The 16,901-nt window shown below is 43.5% G+C and overlaps 1 protein-coding gene across 1 annotated transcript in view; it reads right to left on the bottom strand.

Annotated features, from left to right (window-relative positions):
* ASAP2 (ArfGAP with SH3 domain, ankyrin repeat and PH domain 2) overlaps window positions 1–16,901 on the bottom strand; it is a 187,925-nt gene that overhangs the window by 71,630 nt on the left and 99,394 nt on the right. The window contains exons 4-5 of the mRNA XM_049784516.1: window positions 4,215–4,289; window positions 2,434–2,483 (exon numbers count right to left, since the gene is read on the bottom strand). Of these exons, the coding sequence (XP_049640473.1) occupies window positions 2,434–2,483; window positions 4,215–4,289 (125 nt within the window). The remainder of the gene's footprint in view (window positions 1–2,433; window positions 2,484–4,214; window positions 4,290–16,901) is intronic.

The following is a 16,901-nucleotide window of genomic DNA, read 5'->3' as shown; positions in this document are numbered from 1 at the left end:
AAAGTCCTTGAGTCCATCTTGGGCCTGATATGCTGTAAACTTACTGCAGCCCAGGGACAAGCCAGAGAGCCTTCATTTCTGACTGCACTGATCAGAACACTATGGTGAAGAGTCAGGGAGTGCTTAGTAGAGTCTCTTAGGGCTGAGGGGACCTTTAAAGGGTTCTCTTGTGAAGCCTCTCTCTGTGCATTGTAAACAACAACAACAGCAGCAGCAGCAGCAGCAACAAACTAAAAGCAAAACTGTAGAATTCAGAAATTCTAGCAACTTAGGGGGTAGAAATTGAAGACTTCCAAGATGGAATGAATACCACAGGTTTGGTATCCTATTTGATGAATTGGGCTGGGGACTACCAATACTCACAGGGCTCAAGTACCAGCCCAAGTAATACTCAGCTAACCAGACTTGAATGTTCAATGCTTGCCACAGGATGTGAAGGTGTGTATGATGCTGCCCACCAATGGTGCTGGCAGTTAAATCTGGGGCTTTGCTTACGACTTGCTGAGCCCTTTGAGCCATCTGTCTGACCCTACTATCCCACAGTAACTTTACTTCCCCATTGACCAGATAGCTAAGGCTGGTTTAAAACCTTAGGCTGGGCTGCAGCATATGTACAGGATCCTGAACAGTACCCCTGAGGTACAATAAACAAAAGGAAAAAAGAAGTAACAAAAGGCTTGCAGTTCACCTCTAAAAATGAATTTCTTCTGAGGACTTCTCTTTTTATCGGAATGCTTTATGTTAAAGCTTCTATTTTTACTCGGAAAACTCCATATTATCCCAAATATAGCTATTTAAACACAAATACGTGAATGAGTCAGAGAGGGAGAGAGATAGACAGAGAATGGTCTCACTCATCTGCGGGGTTTAAGAAAAATAAAAGATAGTATGGTAATAATACCCAGAGACAATAGAGATGAGGTTTGAAAGGACCAGCCCATGATATGAAGCTTAGCATAAAGATTGGTGAGTGTACTTAGAGAAATAACTACACTAACAACAACTATGAGAATGATAGTGAGAGAAATAGAAAGCCTGTCTCGAAGCCAGGCCGGGGTTAGGGGAGAGAGGAAATAGGGGTATTGATGGTGAGAAGGTTGCACTGGTGAAGGGGAGGTGTGTACATTATTTATGACTGAAACTCAACTATAAACATGTTTGTAATCATGGTGCTTAAATAAATATATTAATTTAAAAAACAATTAAAAAGAAAAAACAAACAAAACCACAAACACAATAGGGACCACAGTGTTAGTACAGCCAGTACAGTGTTGACCCAGGTTTGATTGCTGGGTTCCTCTATATTCCTGAGCCCATCAGAAGTGAATCCTGAGTTCAGATCCAGGAGGAAAGTGTACAGGTACAAGTAGGTGTTAAACAAAATGTGAAGCACTTAAACCTTTCTATTTTCAAATACTTAAAATAATCAAAACCAGGGCTGGAGAGATAGCATGGAGGCAAGGCATTTGCCTTGCATGCAGAAGGTCAGTGGATTGAATCCCAGCATCCCATATGGTCCCCTGAGCCTATCAGGAGCAGTTTCTGAGTGTAGAGCCAGGAGTAACCCCTGAGTGCTGCTGGGTGTGACGCAAACCAAAAAAATAAAAAATCAAAACCATTATTCAAACTTGATGCCAGCTAGCTCCATGGAAGGAGAAAAGGTGAATGGACATGTTATGAAGGCCAGAAACCCACAAGCAGTGGTGGTGGAGCCTGTCTCAGCGAAGACTGCAGAGCTTTCTGAGACCAACCAACTGGCTCTTCAGCTCTCTCAAAATGAAATCACCTAATAAAGCCAAAGGGGAGTCCCAACTTCCCTGGGGACAAAGTGAAATACAGACCCTAAGCCAGAAGCAGATTATCACAGATCACCAGGATGATGGGATGTGAAAGTGACCCAGAGGAGCAGGAGTGACAGTGTCGTGGGTAGGATGATTACCTTGTATGGGTCAAGCTAGCTTCCTGAACATCCAATAGGGTCCCCAAGCACCACCAGGAGTGATCCCTGAGTGTAGAGCCAGGAAGAACTCCTGAGCATCAGCAAGTGTGCCCCCCCCCATTTTGTAATAAACATATCAAATAGTGATAGTATTTAGGGGAAGTGGGCAGAGTAGGAGCATAAACGCCATGTTAGAGAAGTTAGTCTAAAATTTCTTCAATTAACTTTTTTTGAAAAGAACATTCTAGAACTACTATGACCTAAGTGATGGGATGAAAGAAAACTTGTTTAAAAAGTTAACATCACTAAATTTAGACTCCAAATATGAAGGCCCCTGACACCATAACAAACCACAGCAACACAGTTTTGGGTAAATTCTTTCCCGGATTAAGGTTTATTTAGACAACAGATTAAAGTACTTCAAAGTACTAAAAACTCAATTTAAAACTGGAACCCCAAATTGCCTAAGCCTATTTTAAAAAATAAAAACTCACATTTTTGTTTCATAGTCCTTCCAAGCTTTATCAAAAGGTTTTTTCAGATCCTGTAAACAAGAGAGACATAAATTAAACAGGACTAATCATTAACTTCTGGGCTAGATAAACTGACTTAACTTTAGACTAGTACTGAAAGCAGCATTAATTTCTGTAATAAATGATGCATGTGATCCCATGATGGGGCATTTGGGTCATGAGAAATGGATGGATTTAAGAGTTATTAATTAAACTAGTAAAGGAATGTATTTTTTCTAAAACTTTATTATAAAATATATTAAAAGCAGACAGAAAAGTGATAATAATGATAAAAAAATCAAGGTCCACCTTGTTTCATCTATCCCCTATACCTCTGCCGTGGGCTGATTCTGAAATTAAACCTAGAAAAACGTGACACTTCATTTGCAAGTATTTTTAATTTATTTCTCTCTTAAAAAAAGGGGAACTTTACTATTAATAGATGAACCTTCAAAAATATGCAATCCTGGATTTGGGTACAAATAAAAAGTCCTTTTTTTTTTTTTTTTTTTTTTTTTGGTTTCTGGGTCACACCCGGCAGCACTCAGGGGTGACTCCTGTCTTTATGCTCAGAAATTGCTCCTGGCAGGCTCAGGGGACCATATGGGATACCAGGATTTGAACCACCATCCTTCTGCATGCAAGGCAAACGCCCTACCTCCATGCTATCTCTCCGGCTCCAATAAAAAGACTTTTAAAAAGCCCATTCACCTTCTAAGGTCTCTGATTCCTCTTCTACCTCATGCCCTCAAACTGATAAGAGCCTGGCTCCAAAATGATCTGAATCATTAATTCTATCAAAGACCCCATCCATTTAGATTTCCATCAGCAGGTTTGTTTGGAAAAATAAATCTTTCAGTGGGAGGTGGGGGGGAAGCTTACTTTTTTAAGTCTGGTTTTTCTTTTCAGTGGTCTGATGACAGGGCCTAAGCTTTATGGCAAGGGCCCTCCTCTCTCTGCTTACTTTTTCTCAGCTCCTCTGCAGACTCATGGCTTTAAGCTACACACTAAATCCCATGTGCTGCACTGTCATGTTTTCTCCACTTGTATACGACCACTACCATCCTCATTCTTTCCTTTGGTTTTCCCAACTCGGCTGGCGTGTTCTCTGGGTAAGAGATCCTCGGTGTTCTGACAGTTCTAACATCAGGCCCAGCTCTTCCTGCACATCAGTGCTCTAGGCAGGCACACTTTGAAGGAAGGAGACTGAGAGCCCTCAGAGATCTGGCAGGCTGGACTTTGGCTTGTGCTCGGGTATGGCCATGCACAGATCCAATCAAAAGAAACCAGTGTCTTGAGACACCCCTCTCCCTCACAAATCATCTTTTTTTTTTTTTTTTTTTTTGAGGTTTGAAAGTCTTTATTGATCCTTTACTTCTGGCTTCCCCAGAACCACAGAAATTCTGGGCCTGGTACATTTGTTTGTACTGGGAAAATGCAGGAAAGAACTACTTCAGCATTGTGCCCAAACATCAGAAACACAACAGCCAAAATATATATACTTTTCCTCACACGTCTGTCTCCTCACTTCAAATGATGGCGCCCAAGGATCATTTACTGCTGCCAAAGGCCTGATTCTTTCCTTCCCGCCCTTCTTCTGTCATCACTTAGAGCACCAGCAGAAGGGCCAGAGAGGACATGATCATGCTACTGAGACAAAGATGGTCAATAAAGGAAACCGAGGACAAAACATGGCTGCTGCCTTGTCAGCAGCACAACAGCAATCCTTTCAGTTACCCAATGAACAGGACTTGGTGTCATACCCCTTTCACGCCTTTCAGGTCCCCCTTCAGCAAACTGTCCAGCGGGAAGGAGATGATGTTGTTCATGTTCTGAATCTAAAAAACAAAACCAAAATGGGTGTTCTGATCCAATTTCCCTTCTTATGCACCATAAGGACAACAAAGACGGAGGCAAAGAACATTTGCTAATAATTAACCTTCTATTACAACCTTACTGGCACAAGTGTAAGAGCCTTATTCATATTTATATGTTTCCTGGTGATTTTTATCTTAGCAGTGAAGAAATGACGAGTGGAAAGTCTAGGTCTGTTTTCCACAAAGTCACCTTTTCTGTTATTCAATTATGATTTTGTGAGAGGTTGTGAAATTTGTGGAAATAATTATATACATATATGTGGTGAAGAAAATAGTCAATGGCAGAATTCTGTTCACTGAACGAAAGGGACACCTCTCTCTCTTAATATCATGGTTCCATTCCATGGGCAAGGGCTGTGATCTGCTAGGTCCTCAAAGTACTCATAAAAAAAATAAAACACACATGGGGGTGGGTGGGGTCTTTCTTTTGTGAATGAAATTAAGAGAATAAAGTCACGTGTGCGCGTGCACACACATGGGTGCGTGAGCGCATCCACTACTAGTGAAAGATTAGAAAAAAGAAAGATAAGGTTTTAAGTGAAGTCTTCGTTTGCCTCTCTGTAGCAAGAAGGTCAGAAATTAGTGGTGAAACAAGTTAAGTAGAAACAAACTCTCCAGACACTGGGAGAAAGCAAGGTCATCCCATTGGCCATATAAATATCAGTAAATCAAAAACATGGAGCTAAAGGTACAAAGAAGCCTGAGACATAGCCTGTGGTTTACACCTTGTAAGGGTCCTCGCCCAATGAGAAAGTTAACAGATACACTTGATTATTTCCTCAGGCTCAGATGTCACCATATCTGCGAGCAAAACTGATAGCACTGGGTTACATGGGCCTCAATTTGAGGGCAATGGAAGGAGAAAGGCAAGAGAATGAATTCAGAGGAGACTTATATTCATTCTTTTTTTTTTTTTTTTTTTTTTTTTTTTTTTTTGGGCCACACCCGGTAATGCTCAGGGGTTACTCCTGGCTATGTGCTCAGAAGTTGCTCCTGGCTTGGGGGACCATATGGGACACCGGGGGATCGAACCGCGGTCCGTCCAAGGTTAGTGCAGGCAAGGCAGGCACCTTACCTTTAGCGCCACCGTTCGGCCCCTTATATTCATTCTTATAATTTAACAAAGGAAATTTTTATGTTAGTATAATTATCTTAAATAAGAAGATCAAACATAGGTATAACTTTTAAGGCATTATGGGGTCTAATTTCCACAAACTATTTTGCATATTGCATTTCAAAATGAGAAATTTTTCATTGAAAACTATAGGTTAGGAATATAGTATCAACCATCATCAGTCAGTCCTATCAGAGAAATGACTGATTAAAGACTATCATTTCAGATAAATACCTTTAAGGGCAACTTTTGTCCTTGCTTTAAACAACTCAACATTTGTCATGAGCTGATCTTCCCTCTATAGTGATTTGCTGGAAATAGCCTCAGGAGTTAAATTTTTAAATACTGAAAAATTGATTGAAGGCAGTTCCAAGGGATGGTGAGAAGGAATGATGACAAGCCAAAGGGCGTGTCAATGAATAATTCCTCAAGGCAGGTACCCTTGACTTCCCCTCCCCACACAAAAGTTCCAGTGCAGATTGGTCTGGTCCAAGAACCACCCCACCTATGGGGAGAGACAGATGTGACCACACAGGTCACTTCACCACTCCCACTCCCCACCCCTCCAAACTATTTCTTTGACTCTGTTCTCTAACATCTTGAGGACGTCACCTTTGCTTTCTCTCTGCTCTGCTTCATACTGCCATTGGTTGCTTCTTCACAAGCTCACCCATTTTACCCCTTTGGTCAACTGGACCTCACTGTCCATTTCAGGGATAAAACACTGGATTCTCCAGTGTTTGGCCACCATCTCCCAGTCTCTACCTGGCCCAGCCCTTCCTTCACAGTTTAACAGACAAAGTTGGCAGACTGTACCTAAGAAAGACTAAACTTGGTCTTGTATTGAAGCGCCTCCATGACCTCATAACCCCCATTACTCATTGGCCACTTTTTAGCTTCACTTTTGATCAGCTGAAAACCTTTGCTGTTCTTTGCTTTCTTTTTTTTTTTTTTTTTTTTTTTGTTTTTGGGCCACACCCGGCGGTGCTCAGGGGTTACTCCTGGCTGTCTGCTCAGAAATAGCTCCTGACAGGCACGGGGGACCATATGGGACACCGGGATTCGAACCAACCACCTTTGGTCCTGGATCGGCTGCTTGCAAGGCAAACGCCGCTGTGCTATCTCTCCGGGCCCCTGTTCTTTGCTTTCTTATTCTAAACACATGCTCAATGTGTTTCATTCCACTGAAATCTCCTTGTCATCTTTTCAGTTTTCCCATCCATCAGGATCTTCTCGATAAATATCTCCAGTTTCCCCACTAAAACTAATCCTCACCCAATCCCCAAAATTTTTTTATCTATTTGCTTCATTTGGTTGTGCTCAGGGGTCACTCCTGGACTCAAGGAACCAGACGATGTGTTGGGGATTGAACCAGGGATGGCTGTATTGTGTGCAAGACATGCATCCTAACCACTGTATAGTCTCTCACCTTTACCTGCACTAAAGCTAATCAATCTAACACCACAAATTCTAAAACGTAGCCTCTACTGCACTCCATTTTCATTTTTTCTCCATAATACCTAGCTGAAGGGTTGAGTCAGTTAGATGCTTCTGAAATACTAGGTGAGCAAAACAATACACCAAATATTTTTCTGAACATCGAAAGAAAATTGAGAGAGGCTTCCATAGATTTGTACCTTTAATTAAACATCACATAACAAATGCATGTGTAAATTCATTCACTCATGCATTAAATGAGTCTCTGTTTGTAGACAACAAGCTGGCTTCAAAGATAAAACAAGACATGATATTCATGGTGCTTCCTGTCTCAGAGGAAGAGCAAATATAGGAATTAAATAAACAAATACCAGGAATTAAATAAAAAAAAAAGTCTAAGGTATTCCATGTATGCTTCATATCACTGTTTAGAGATAGTGGTACCTCCCTATGGAAAAAAAATAATTGGCTTTGGCTTCAGCAGTTGGACAGGCTGGCCTGGGCTCAGAAAGAAGGTTAATTGTCCCAGTTACTAAGGCTCAAGCCAGTGCCCATTCACCCAGATGCTTCTGGAGCCATGCCTATAGTCAGAATCAAGAGTAGACTTGGGGGCCCGGAGAGATAGCACAGCGGCGTTTGCCTTGCAAGCAGCCGATCCAGGACCAAAGGTGGTTGGTTCGAATCCCGGTGTCCCATATGGTCCCTGTGCCTGCCAGGTGCGATTTCTGAGCAGACAGCCAGGAGTAACCCCTGAGCAACGCCAGGTGTGGCCCAAAAACCAAAAACCAAAAAAAAAAAAAAAAAAAAAAAAGAGTAGACTTGGATGGTCCACCATGCCTGCCAAGAGTGATTTCTGAAAGTAGAGCCAGGAGTAACCTCTGAGCGCAGCCTGGTGTGACCCAAAAACCAAAACAACAACAACAACAACAACAACAAAAAACAATAGACTCGGACTTCAAGGATCCTGGAAAAGAGCTGAAAGGGAGCAGCAAACAAACAAACAAAAAAAAAAACCCACAGGAAGGGTCTCAATTGGCCCTAGAACAACTCTGAACACTGAGTATAAACACAATGTTTATAGTAAACAGTGCATTTCTGGATAGAGATAGCTCTCAATGGGCTGGAACACATGTTTTGCATGCAGGAGGTCTGGGTTTGATTCCCAGCACCACATTGTGATCCCTCCAGCACTAAGATGAGTCACACACTAAGTTGTACTTCTGGGAAGAATTATGGTAGATTACTGGTATGTATGTGTGTGTGTGTGTGTAGCTAGGATTCAACCCAAAGTCTCACATATGTAAAACAAGTACTCTAACACTTAGCCAGTTGTTTTTTTTTAAAGTGTATACATAAATGAGCAAGTAACACAAGATTATCTTCAGCTTATTAAAGCAGGGAAAAGATTATTAGTCATAGTTTGATTTATATATTTATCTTAAGACTACTGTTATTTAATTCAGCGAGGAACCTTGGTACTGACAGGCCAACATTCCAATTAGCATCAGGGAGAAAAACTGAGCTTAGGTAGCCAGAGTGAAATACTAGAGTGAAAAAGAATGAAAATTTAAACCATGGTTACCAGCCTTTCATTCAATTGTGACCTTACTGGGTTAGTGCCCGAGACAGGATGCACAGTCTAAAGGTGAACATGATATTCAACTGTTGTCACAAATGTGATGGATACTACAAAGGATGGCAAAGGGCTTAGGAGACAAAAGATGAAATAGAACCACAATCCTTAGAAATTCAACAGCTCCTAAAAGAAGTTAGAGCGCTTAATTACAGACACTACCACGTGGAAACTCAAAGAACCACAAATAAAATAAGACGGATTTGCAGAGAAGAGAGTATTGCTTTTTAGCAAGGACATCGGGGAAACCTTGGCTGAGCATGGTGTATGGACACAGGTTTAGAAAGGGTAGAATAAAACTGGTCTTTAAGAGGCATTGGGAAAAGGAGAATATATGTGCTCACCTGAGTAGCCAAACACAGGAACATCATGCTTATTTACTTTTATGTTGGGGTTTTAATCCACACCCAGCAGTGCTCAGGACTTGCTCCTGACTCTGCAATCAGGGATCATGATGGTGGTGCTCAGGGATCCATAAGAAGTGCCTGAGGGGGCCGGGTGGTGGCGCAAGAGGTAAGGTGCCTGCCTTGCCTGCGCTAGCCTTGGAAGGACCACAGTTCGATCCCCCGGCGTCCCATATGGTCCCCCAAGCCAGGAGCAACTTCTGAGCGCATAGCCAGGAGTAACCTCTGAGCGTTACCGGGTGTGGCCCAAAAACCAAAAAAAAAAAAAGAAGTGCCTGAGATGGAATGTGAATCAGCTGCAAGCTAAGCAAAAGCCTACCTACTGTACTTACTATCTCTCTGGTCTGTTATTACCATGTTAGCAAGAGGGAAAGCCTGGAAGGAAAGAGCTTAACCGCGTACTCCGGATGGGTCTACTTGAATATTCTGTCCCTGCTTACAGTTTTCTTTTTAGGAATCATTTGAATGATCTAAAATAGGAAACTGTTACTTCTTTAATTGGAAAATAATTAGCTAAATTATTCGGAGACGAAAAGTAGATTCGTGATTGTCTGGGGATGAGGATTAGCACTGAGTGATATTGGAGTAGATGGAAGAGGGGCAGGCAATGTTCCCAAACTCATGGTGATGTATTCTTGGTAGTTTATCAAAAATTACCAACTTAAGATGGATGAGATTAATGATAGAGTCTTATTAAAGTTGGGTTTTTCAAAAAGTAAACGGCTACAGACAATCCCCACTGTGGATTGTGATGAGGCTTCCACATTCCCTGGCTTTAGTCTCAGCCTGCCTTTGCCACCACTTACATGCCTGTTTACAGGAACCACATGGCACAGAGGCTGTGACTCAGGGTGAGCGTCCCAGGAAATGACTGTTCCTGCTTCTGTTTAGGTGCGGAGCACATGTGCCCTGCAGGCCAGATGCTCTGTTTTGGCAGGTCGAACCATCAGCAAAGCAGCCTGGTTCCTCAGCCACAGCAGCCTCCAGCACTCTCTCAACTATAGAACTAGTCTCGTCTTCTGGCTGAGATGAAAAGCCTAGCCCAAAGATGATTAATCACATGCCCCTATATTTAGGAAGCCCTGTCTCCTGTCTCAATATGGGAGCAAGGAAAACTTTATCATGTAGGGGAAGAATTCAATTATCCCTGGGTGACCCAACCAGATTACTTTCACTGGCACCAAGCAAGCTTTGGGCTTTGTGTTATGCTGTGCCTTTTTGCAAGGACATTATACAAAGTGTTTTTTGGAAACAGCAAATCTCTAATCTCCATCACTTAAAGAGGATCGAATACCAAGGGCAATTACGGTAAAAGCCCTCCTCTCCTCTGTTTTTCCAGGGTTCAACTGGATATGGCTAACAAGATGAATCAGTAAGTACTCAAAGGCCTGTCATCTCACAAATGAAGTTGACTATGAATAAAATAAAATGACTCAGTCAGTGAGGGGGCAGACAGAGCTCTCAGAAAACAAGCACAACCTTCACACGCAAAAGCTACAGTTGATTAACAAAGAGATAGGAGAAGAGTTTGGGGGAGTAGTGATATAGTCAACACAAGGTCATCTTGGACCCTCAGCTTTGTATTTTATTATTTTGGTCTAAAATATCCTTGAGTCTAGTTTTGTCACTTTTGTAGTCTCTAAAACCTTTCCGGCTGATTCCTCTGTACCTCTCTTTATTTTCAGGGGGTATTGTTGCACTTCTACTGCTGAACTGGCCAAATTTCCAGCTGAACCCTCTCATGCTGTATGTAGGTCACCAGGACATCTTCCCCAGGATACCTTCTCTTTGATTTTGGTAGAGATTATGTCTCATACTTGAATGATGTAGTCCAAAGCATCTACTGAGAGAAGCCAGGACATAGGCAAAATTCCTGCATCATTGCTCTAGTTCTTAAAATGTACTAACCAAAAAAGTGAACCCCAAACAGGAAAGCCCACTGGGCTGAAGCTTCCTAATTTTAGGCTCATAAATCTAATAGAGGACAAATCTTCCCAGAGCTCTCCTCCAAGACCTTAAAAGACCCCAACTTTTCAACTATAATAAAAATGACTGTGTCCAAAAATAAAAAGCCCAACCCCTCTGATAATCAAATCATTACCAGCCAGAGATTCTATCTGAATCTATCTGTGTCATGTAAAAACTTTTTCCGCTTTTCTTGGGGGATGGGTAAGGGGATCAGGCCACCCTAGTGGTGTTCAGGGCTTACTCCTGGCTCTGTGCTCAGGGGCCAAATCTCAGAAAACCATATGCAGTGCTGGTTTTGAACCAAGGCTGACCACGTGCAGAGCAAGATCCTTGCCCCATATTATCTTTCTGACCATATGTAAGCTTATTTTAAAAAGGCTAGTTGATGAGAAACCTGAGAGGAGAGATCTGTGGCATTTTTATTCAACTGCTGCCTAGCCACAGTGTTAAAAAGAAATTTCAAGGAAAAGTAAATGAGGGTAGGCACTGCCTTGCACGAGACTGACCCAAGTTTGATCTCAGGTATCCTGTAAGTTCCACCAAACACTACCAAGTGTTTCCTGAGTGCAAAGCTAGGAGTAACTCCTGAGCAGTACCTGGGTAACCCCAATCCCACAAACAAAGCAAATGAATGAATTTATCTTTGGCACTGGTCACAGCAGCAGAGTAGAAAGCTGAGAAAAAAAGCCTAACAGCTCCTGGCTTTAATTAGGGCATTCTTAAGTATCCTTGCTAATGCAAATCCCCTGCTCTGCAGGGACAGTGCTCGCAAGCTTCCAGCTGTGTCCAGGGGCTGATGTCTCAGACACAAGAGGGTGAGAGGGTGTTGTTGGGGGTGTTATGGGAGCTCTGCTCCAGGCACTGACTGTCTACACCTCCTGTCAAAGTGCCCATCAAATGAAAACTGACTGAAACTAAATCAAGATAATTTGGAATGATCTTGATTCAATATAATTGGATCAATCTCACGAGTCATCCTCCAAGTACTCAAAAAATATGTGTGCTATGGCTTCACTTTTATAATAGTGAAGCAAAAGGTTTTAAAGAAATTAGATATGGAGAGAGAGAGAGAGAGAGAGAGGGAGGGAGGGAGAGAGAGGGAGGGAGAGAGAGAGAGGGAAGGAGAGAGAGAGAGAGAGAGAGAGAGAGAGGGAGGGAGGGAGAGAGAGGGAGGGGAAGAGGGAAGAGAGGAGAGAGAGAGAGAGAAGAGAGGGAGGGAGGGGAGAGGAGGGAGGGAGAGAATGCAGTATTCTCCAGAGTGGAGAAAGCAGGAGAGAAATACCTGCTCAAGAGAAAAAAAAAAAGGCCATTCTAATCATTTCTTACACTGAACAGAATAAATGCCATTACTTACCATCAGTGCAAAAAGTTCTACTGAACTGCAAATGTGCTAGACCAATGTCTTAAAAAATGCAGCCGGGGGTGGTGGTGGTGGTGGTGTGGAGCAGTGGCGCAAGCGGTTAGGCATCTACCTTGCCAGCACTAGCCTAGGATGGACTGCGGTTCAATCTTTGGCAACCCATATGGTCCCCTACACCAGGAGAGATTTCTGAGCGCATAACCAGGAGTAACCCCTGAGCGTCACCAGGTGTGGCCCCAAAAAAACAAAAAAACAAAAAATGCAACCAGGGCCAGAGAGATAGCACAGTGGTAGGGCATTTGCCTTGTATGCAGCCAACCTGGGAGGGACCCAGTTTGATTCCCGACATCGCATATGATCCCCCCAGCCTGCCAGGGGCGATTTCTGAGTTCAGAGCCAGGAGTGGCCCCTGAGCCCCACTGGGTGTGGCCCAACAAACAATCAATCAATAAAGTTTTTTAAAAAATGCAACCAGCTTTCCTGAAGATCAGATCATTTAAAATGTCCAATTTATCAAGTTATGGCATGCACATACCCTGAAACCATTGCCAAAATTCAGAAAAATGAACACAGCCATCACTCTCTAGCTTCCTTTTGCCTCTCTATAAACCCCACCTCCCAAATCCTCACTTTGCAAGGTGCAGTCCCCAGGAAACCACAGTTCTGCGTCTGTCACCATTTCTAGAATGCTCTTTATATAAAATTATGAAGTATGTACTTCCTTTGTCCACATCTTTGTTTTATTTTTATACTTGGGCCACACCTGGAGGTGCTCAAGGGTTATTCCTAATTCTGAACTCAGGAATTACTCCTGGTGGGCTAGGGAAACCATATGGGCTAAAGGAGATTGACCCCAGTCAACTACGTGCAAGGCAAGTTGCTACCCACTTGGCTACCACTCTGGCCCCTGTCCACATCTTTTATATCTGTTTTTAAGATGAAGTCTTGCTCTGAAATCTTACATGCTGTTGCATCAATGGCTCATTCCTTCTTCTTCTTTTTTTTTTTTTTTTTTGCTGAGCCATATTTCATCATAGGCCATATAGAAACCTGCAGATCAAACCCAGGGCCTCAGTCATGCAAGTTGGGTACTGTATCTCTTGAGCCACATGCCGAATTCAACAGGCTTCTGAGCCCCGTTGGGTGGGGCTACTAAAAATATTGCCAATTAGGTTGCTGTGGTTACTCATGGACAGGACCTTTTCAAACAGTGGTAAGGACGCCTGTTTGAAGTAGTATTTGGGCAGAAGGCCACGTGAAAATCGAATGGAAAAACATTCCTAACAGAGGTAGTTGCTGTTCATTCAAGCCAGCCCTGAAGCAACAAGTATCTGGCCAGTTCAAAGAACACTTTTCTACATTCTTTTCAGAGGCTGCTTATCTGAAAGAGGTGCTGAAAGCAGAAAAATTCTGGAGACGCAGGCATACTGGGTAAAATGGCATAAAGAAAATATTCAGGGCTGAAGCAATAGTACAAGAGGTAAGGTGCTTGCTTGAGATGCAGCCATCTTGGGTTCAGTCCCTGGCATCCAATATATAGGGTTGACTGACAGGATCATTGACTTTTTTTTTCTTTATCTTTGAGGAGAGGGTCCACACCCATCAGCACTCAGGGGTTACTTCAGGCTCTGTGCTCAGGGGTCCAGAGTGGTGGCACAAGCGGTAGGGTGTATGCCTTGCATGCACTAACCTAGGATAAACCATGGTTTGATCCCCAGGCATCCCATATGGTCCCCCAATCCAAGAGTGATTTTTGAGCGCATAGCCAGGAGTAACCCCTGAGTATTAGTGGGTGTGGCCCATAAATAACAAGAAATCGCTACTGGCAGGTGTGTGTGTGTGTGTGTGTGTGTGTGTGTGTACCTTCCATCCTGGATACATGTGTGTGTGTGTGTATATGTACCTTCCATTCTGGATGTGTGTGTATGCGTGTGTACCTTCCATCTTGGATGGGCTACTGGCAGGCACGGTGTGTGTGTGTGTGTGTGTGTGTGTGTGTGTGTGTGTGTACCTTCCATCCTGGATGGGCTTTGTGCAAGCAAACGCTCTACTGGGTTAGTCACACACTCTGTCCCCTGCTCACACAGCTGGGGTATGGAACTGAGCTGAGCATGAAACCTATTCTACCTATTCTATTACTATCCAAGACAGCTAAAAAGCTCAGTCTCTGGGACAACACAAGATGAGAGCAAAAGCAATTATGAGACTGAGCGGTGGTGCTGTGAACCTCAGAATTTCCCCTTCTCCATTATGGGGTGGTAAGTCAGCAAAGAATCTTAAGAATGGAAAACAACCTAGGTCACTTTCCTTTGGAAGCAAGAGAAAAGACTTCTTTCTATAGCCTGTATCAGCACTGCCTAAAGTCTTTACCAACCAAGAGCACATGTTCATATACATATTCATGAGGGTCTTTGTGAAAGCATGCTCCCAGTGCTGCTGCACACATATGTTCACATGTGCAAGGACACCCAGATAGTCTTTTTGTTTGGGGGGTCATTCACCCAATGGTCAGGGGTTGGTTACTCCTGGCTCTCTACTCAGGAAGTACTACTGACAGTGCTCAGGGAACCCTAAAGGATGCTGGAGATGGAACCCAAGTTGGTTGCGTGCAAAGCAAGCACCCTGCCCGCTGTACTATCACTCCAAACCCCCATGCAATCTTGCTCTCGCTCACAAGGGGCCCTCATGAACACATGTTCCTTTGGCAGCCAAGTCATTTTGATGGTGTGTTTAATTAAATGCGAGAGCAGGGAGTCCAAGCCCATCCTGAGTGTTTAACACAAACTGAAAGATCTAAACCAGCCAGCTGCCAAAAACATATTGGCAACTTTCACACCAGATGAGAGAGGGGAACCAGGCTGACCCGGTTTCTGTCTTTACCATAGCATTCCAGGCAGTCACGCTGCTCAGATTGTTCATGTTCTTTTTTTTTTTTTTTTTGGTTTTTGGGCCACACCCTGTGCCGCTCAGGGGTTACTCCTGGCTATGCGCTCAGAAGTTGCTCCTGGCTTCTTGGGGGACCATATGGGACACCGGGGGATCGAACCGCAGTCTGTCCTAGGCTAGCGCAGGCAAGGCAGGCACCTTACCTCCAGCGCCACCGCCCGGCCCCAATTGTTCATGTTCTAAGTGGAAAGAAAAGAGCGATCTGTTGTCTCCCTCTTAAATCAGAGAGTAAATGGTGGAATCGTCCACTCCAACCTCCCTATAATGTGCTAACCCCCCCCCCCACAGCTCACTCTTACAAGGCTGGGGGAAGCACACAAGAACCCAGGATTCTTTCATTCTACAACTTCTTTGACGACCCCCATGACATCAAAACATTTTTAAGTCATCAACCAGATATAAAGACACTTTTCTAACTGTTTTCCTCTGAAAATCCAAGGTCAGAAGCAATTTTGCGGCCTCATCTCCACCCTGGGCATCCTGGCTCAACTTCCTGGGGGAACATCAGAACTTCCCTGTCCTTCATGGTGCTGACTCCTGGCAGAGATCTCAGCACTACTATGAAACTTATAAGAAAGTTAAATGGGACACAAATGGCCCTGCTCCTTTACAGAGATGCAGAAGAAAATAATGGCTGTTGGTATTTCCCAGGTAGCCCAGTCTGGGATGATACCTCTGTGCCTTCTCAGAAAGTATTTCCAGTACGAGAGAAAGGGACATGGATACCTACAGCTCATCATCATCATCTTCTCTTCTGATTTTTCAGTTCACTTGTTTTTTGGGCCACAACAGATGTTGCTCAGGGTTACTCTTTGCTCTGCATTAAAGAAGTGCTCCTGATGATGCTCAAGGGATCCATATGGGATGCTGGAGATCGAACTTGGGTCAGCAGCACACAAGGCAAATATCCTGCCTATAGTATTAATGCTCCGAGCCCACTCTTTCTTTTCTGTACCATCAATTACTTTCCGCCACCAGCGTCTTCCCTGGGACCAAAAATTAGATGCAAGTCCCTCCTATCCAAAAAAGATTCACCCTTTACTTCCACTGTCAAACTGCCCTGAGAAGCCTCCTGGTCTCTTCCTCTGCCCGCTGTTTCTCATGTTTCTGCAACCTGCTGCCTTCTCCTTTACAGCAGGATCTGAGATCACAGTAGTCTCCAGACTCTCACAGCCCACAATGGTGTACCACATACTCATGTGCAGAAAAGAACTGCACAGTCCTTATGTACAAGTCTAACAAACCCAGCCCCCATTCAGTACTGTGGAACGAGACGCTGGAGACAGACACTGAGAGTTGCAAACACCCGGGATTAGCAGGGAATCAAACAGAACATTAAAAAGCAGATGCAGACATGGAAAAGTCAACAAGTCTGGGTCACATCTAAGGGGAACTATTTGAATATACTATGTATGCACAAGCTTCAGTGACGAGGCAGGGCTTAGATTATAGCCTAGTTCATTCACTTAAGCTCCAGTAATGCTAAGCCCTCTTCTCCCAAATGATGCAATTAGGACTGAGGCCCTATTTGATATGAACAAAAGACACGGGAAAATACAAGATGTTTTCCATAAAAGAAGCCAGAAGAAAGGCAAGAACATACTGGAACCAAGATTTCTATCTGAAACCAGGAGATGAGCTTGCTAGCATGGAGAGTCAGTTTAAATCTGGAGTTGTTCTTCAGCACTGCAGTAGGGTGAGAAGTCTTTCA

This window comes from Suncus etruscus, chromosome 12, assembly GCF_024139225.1.
Source record: "Suncus etruscus isolate mSunEtr1 chromosome 12, mSunEtr1.pri.cur, whole genome shotgun sequence".
Classification (NCBI taxonomy): domain Eukaryota; kingdom Metazoa; phylum Chordata; class Mammalia; order Eulipotyphla; family Soricidae; genus Suncus; species Suncus etruscus.
This window is presented reverse-complemented; position numbering and strand designations above follow the sequence as displayed.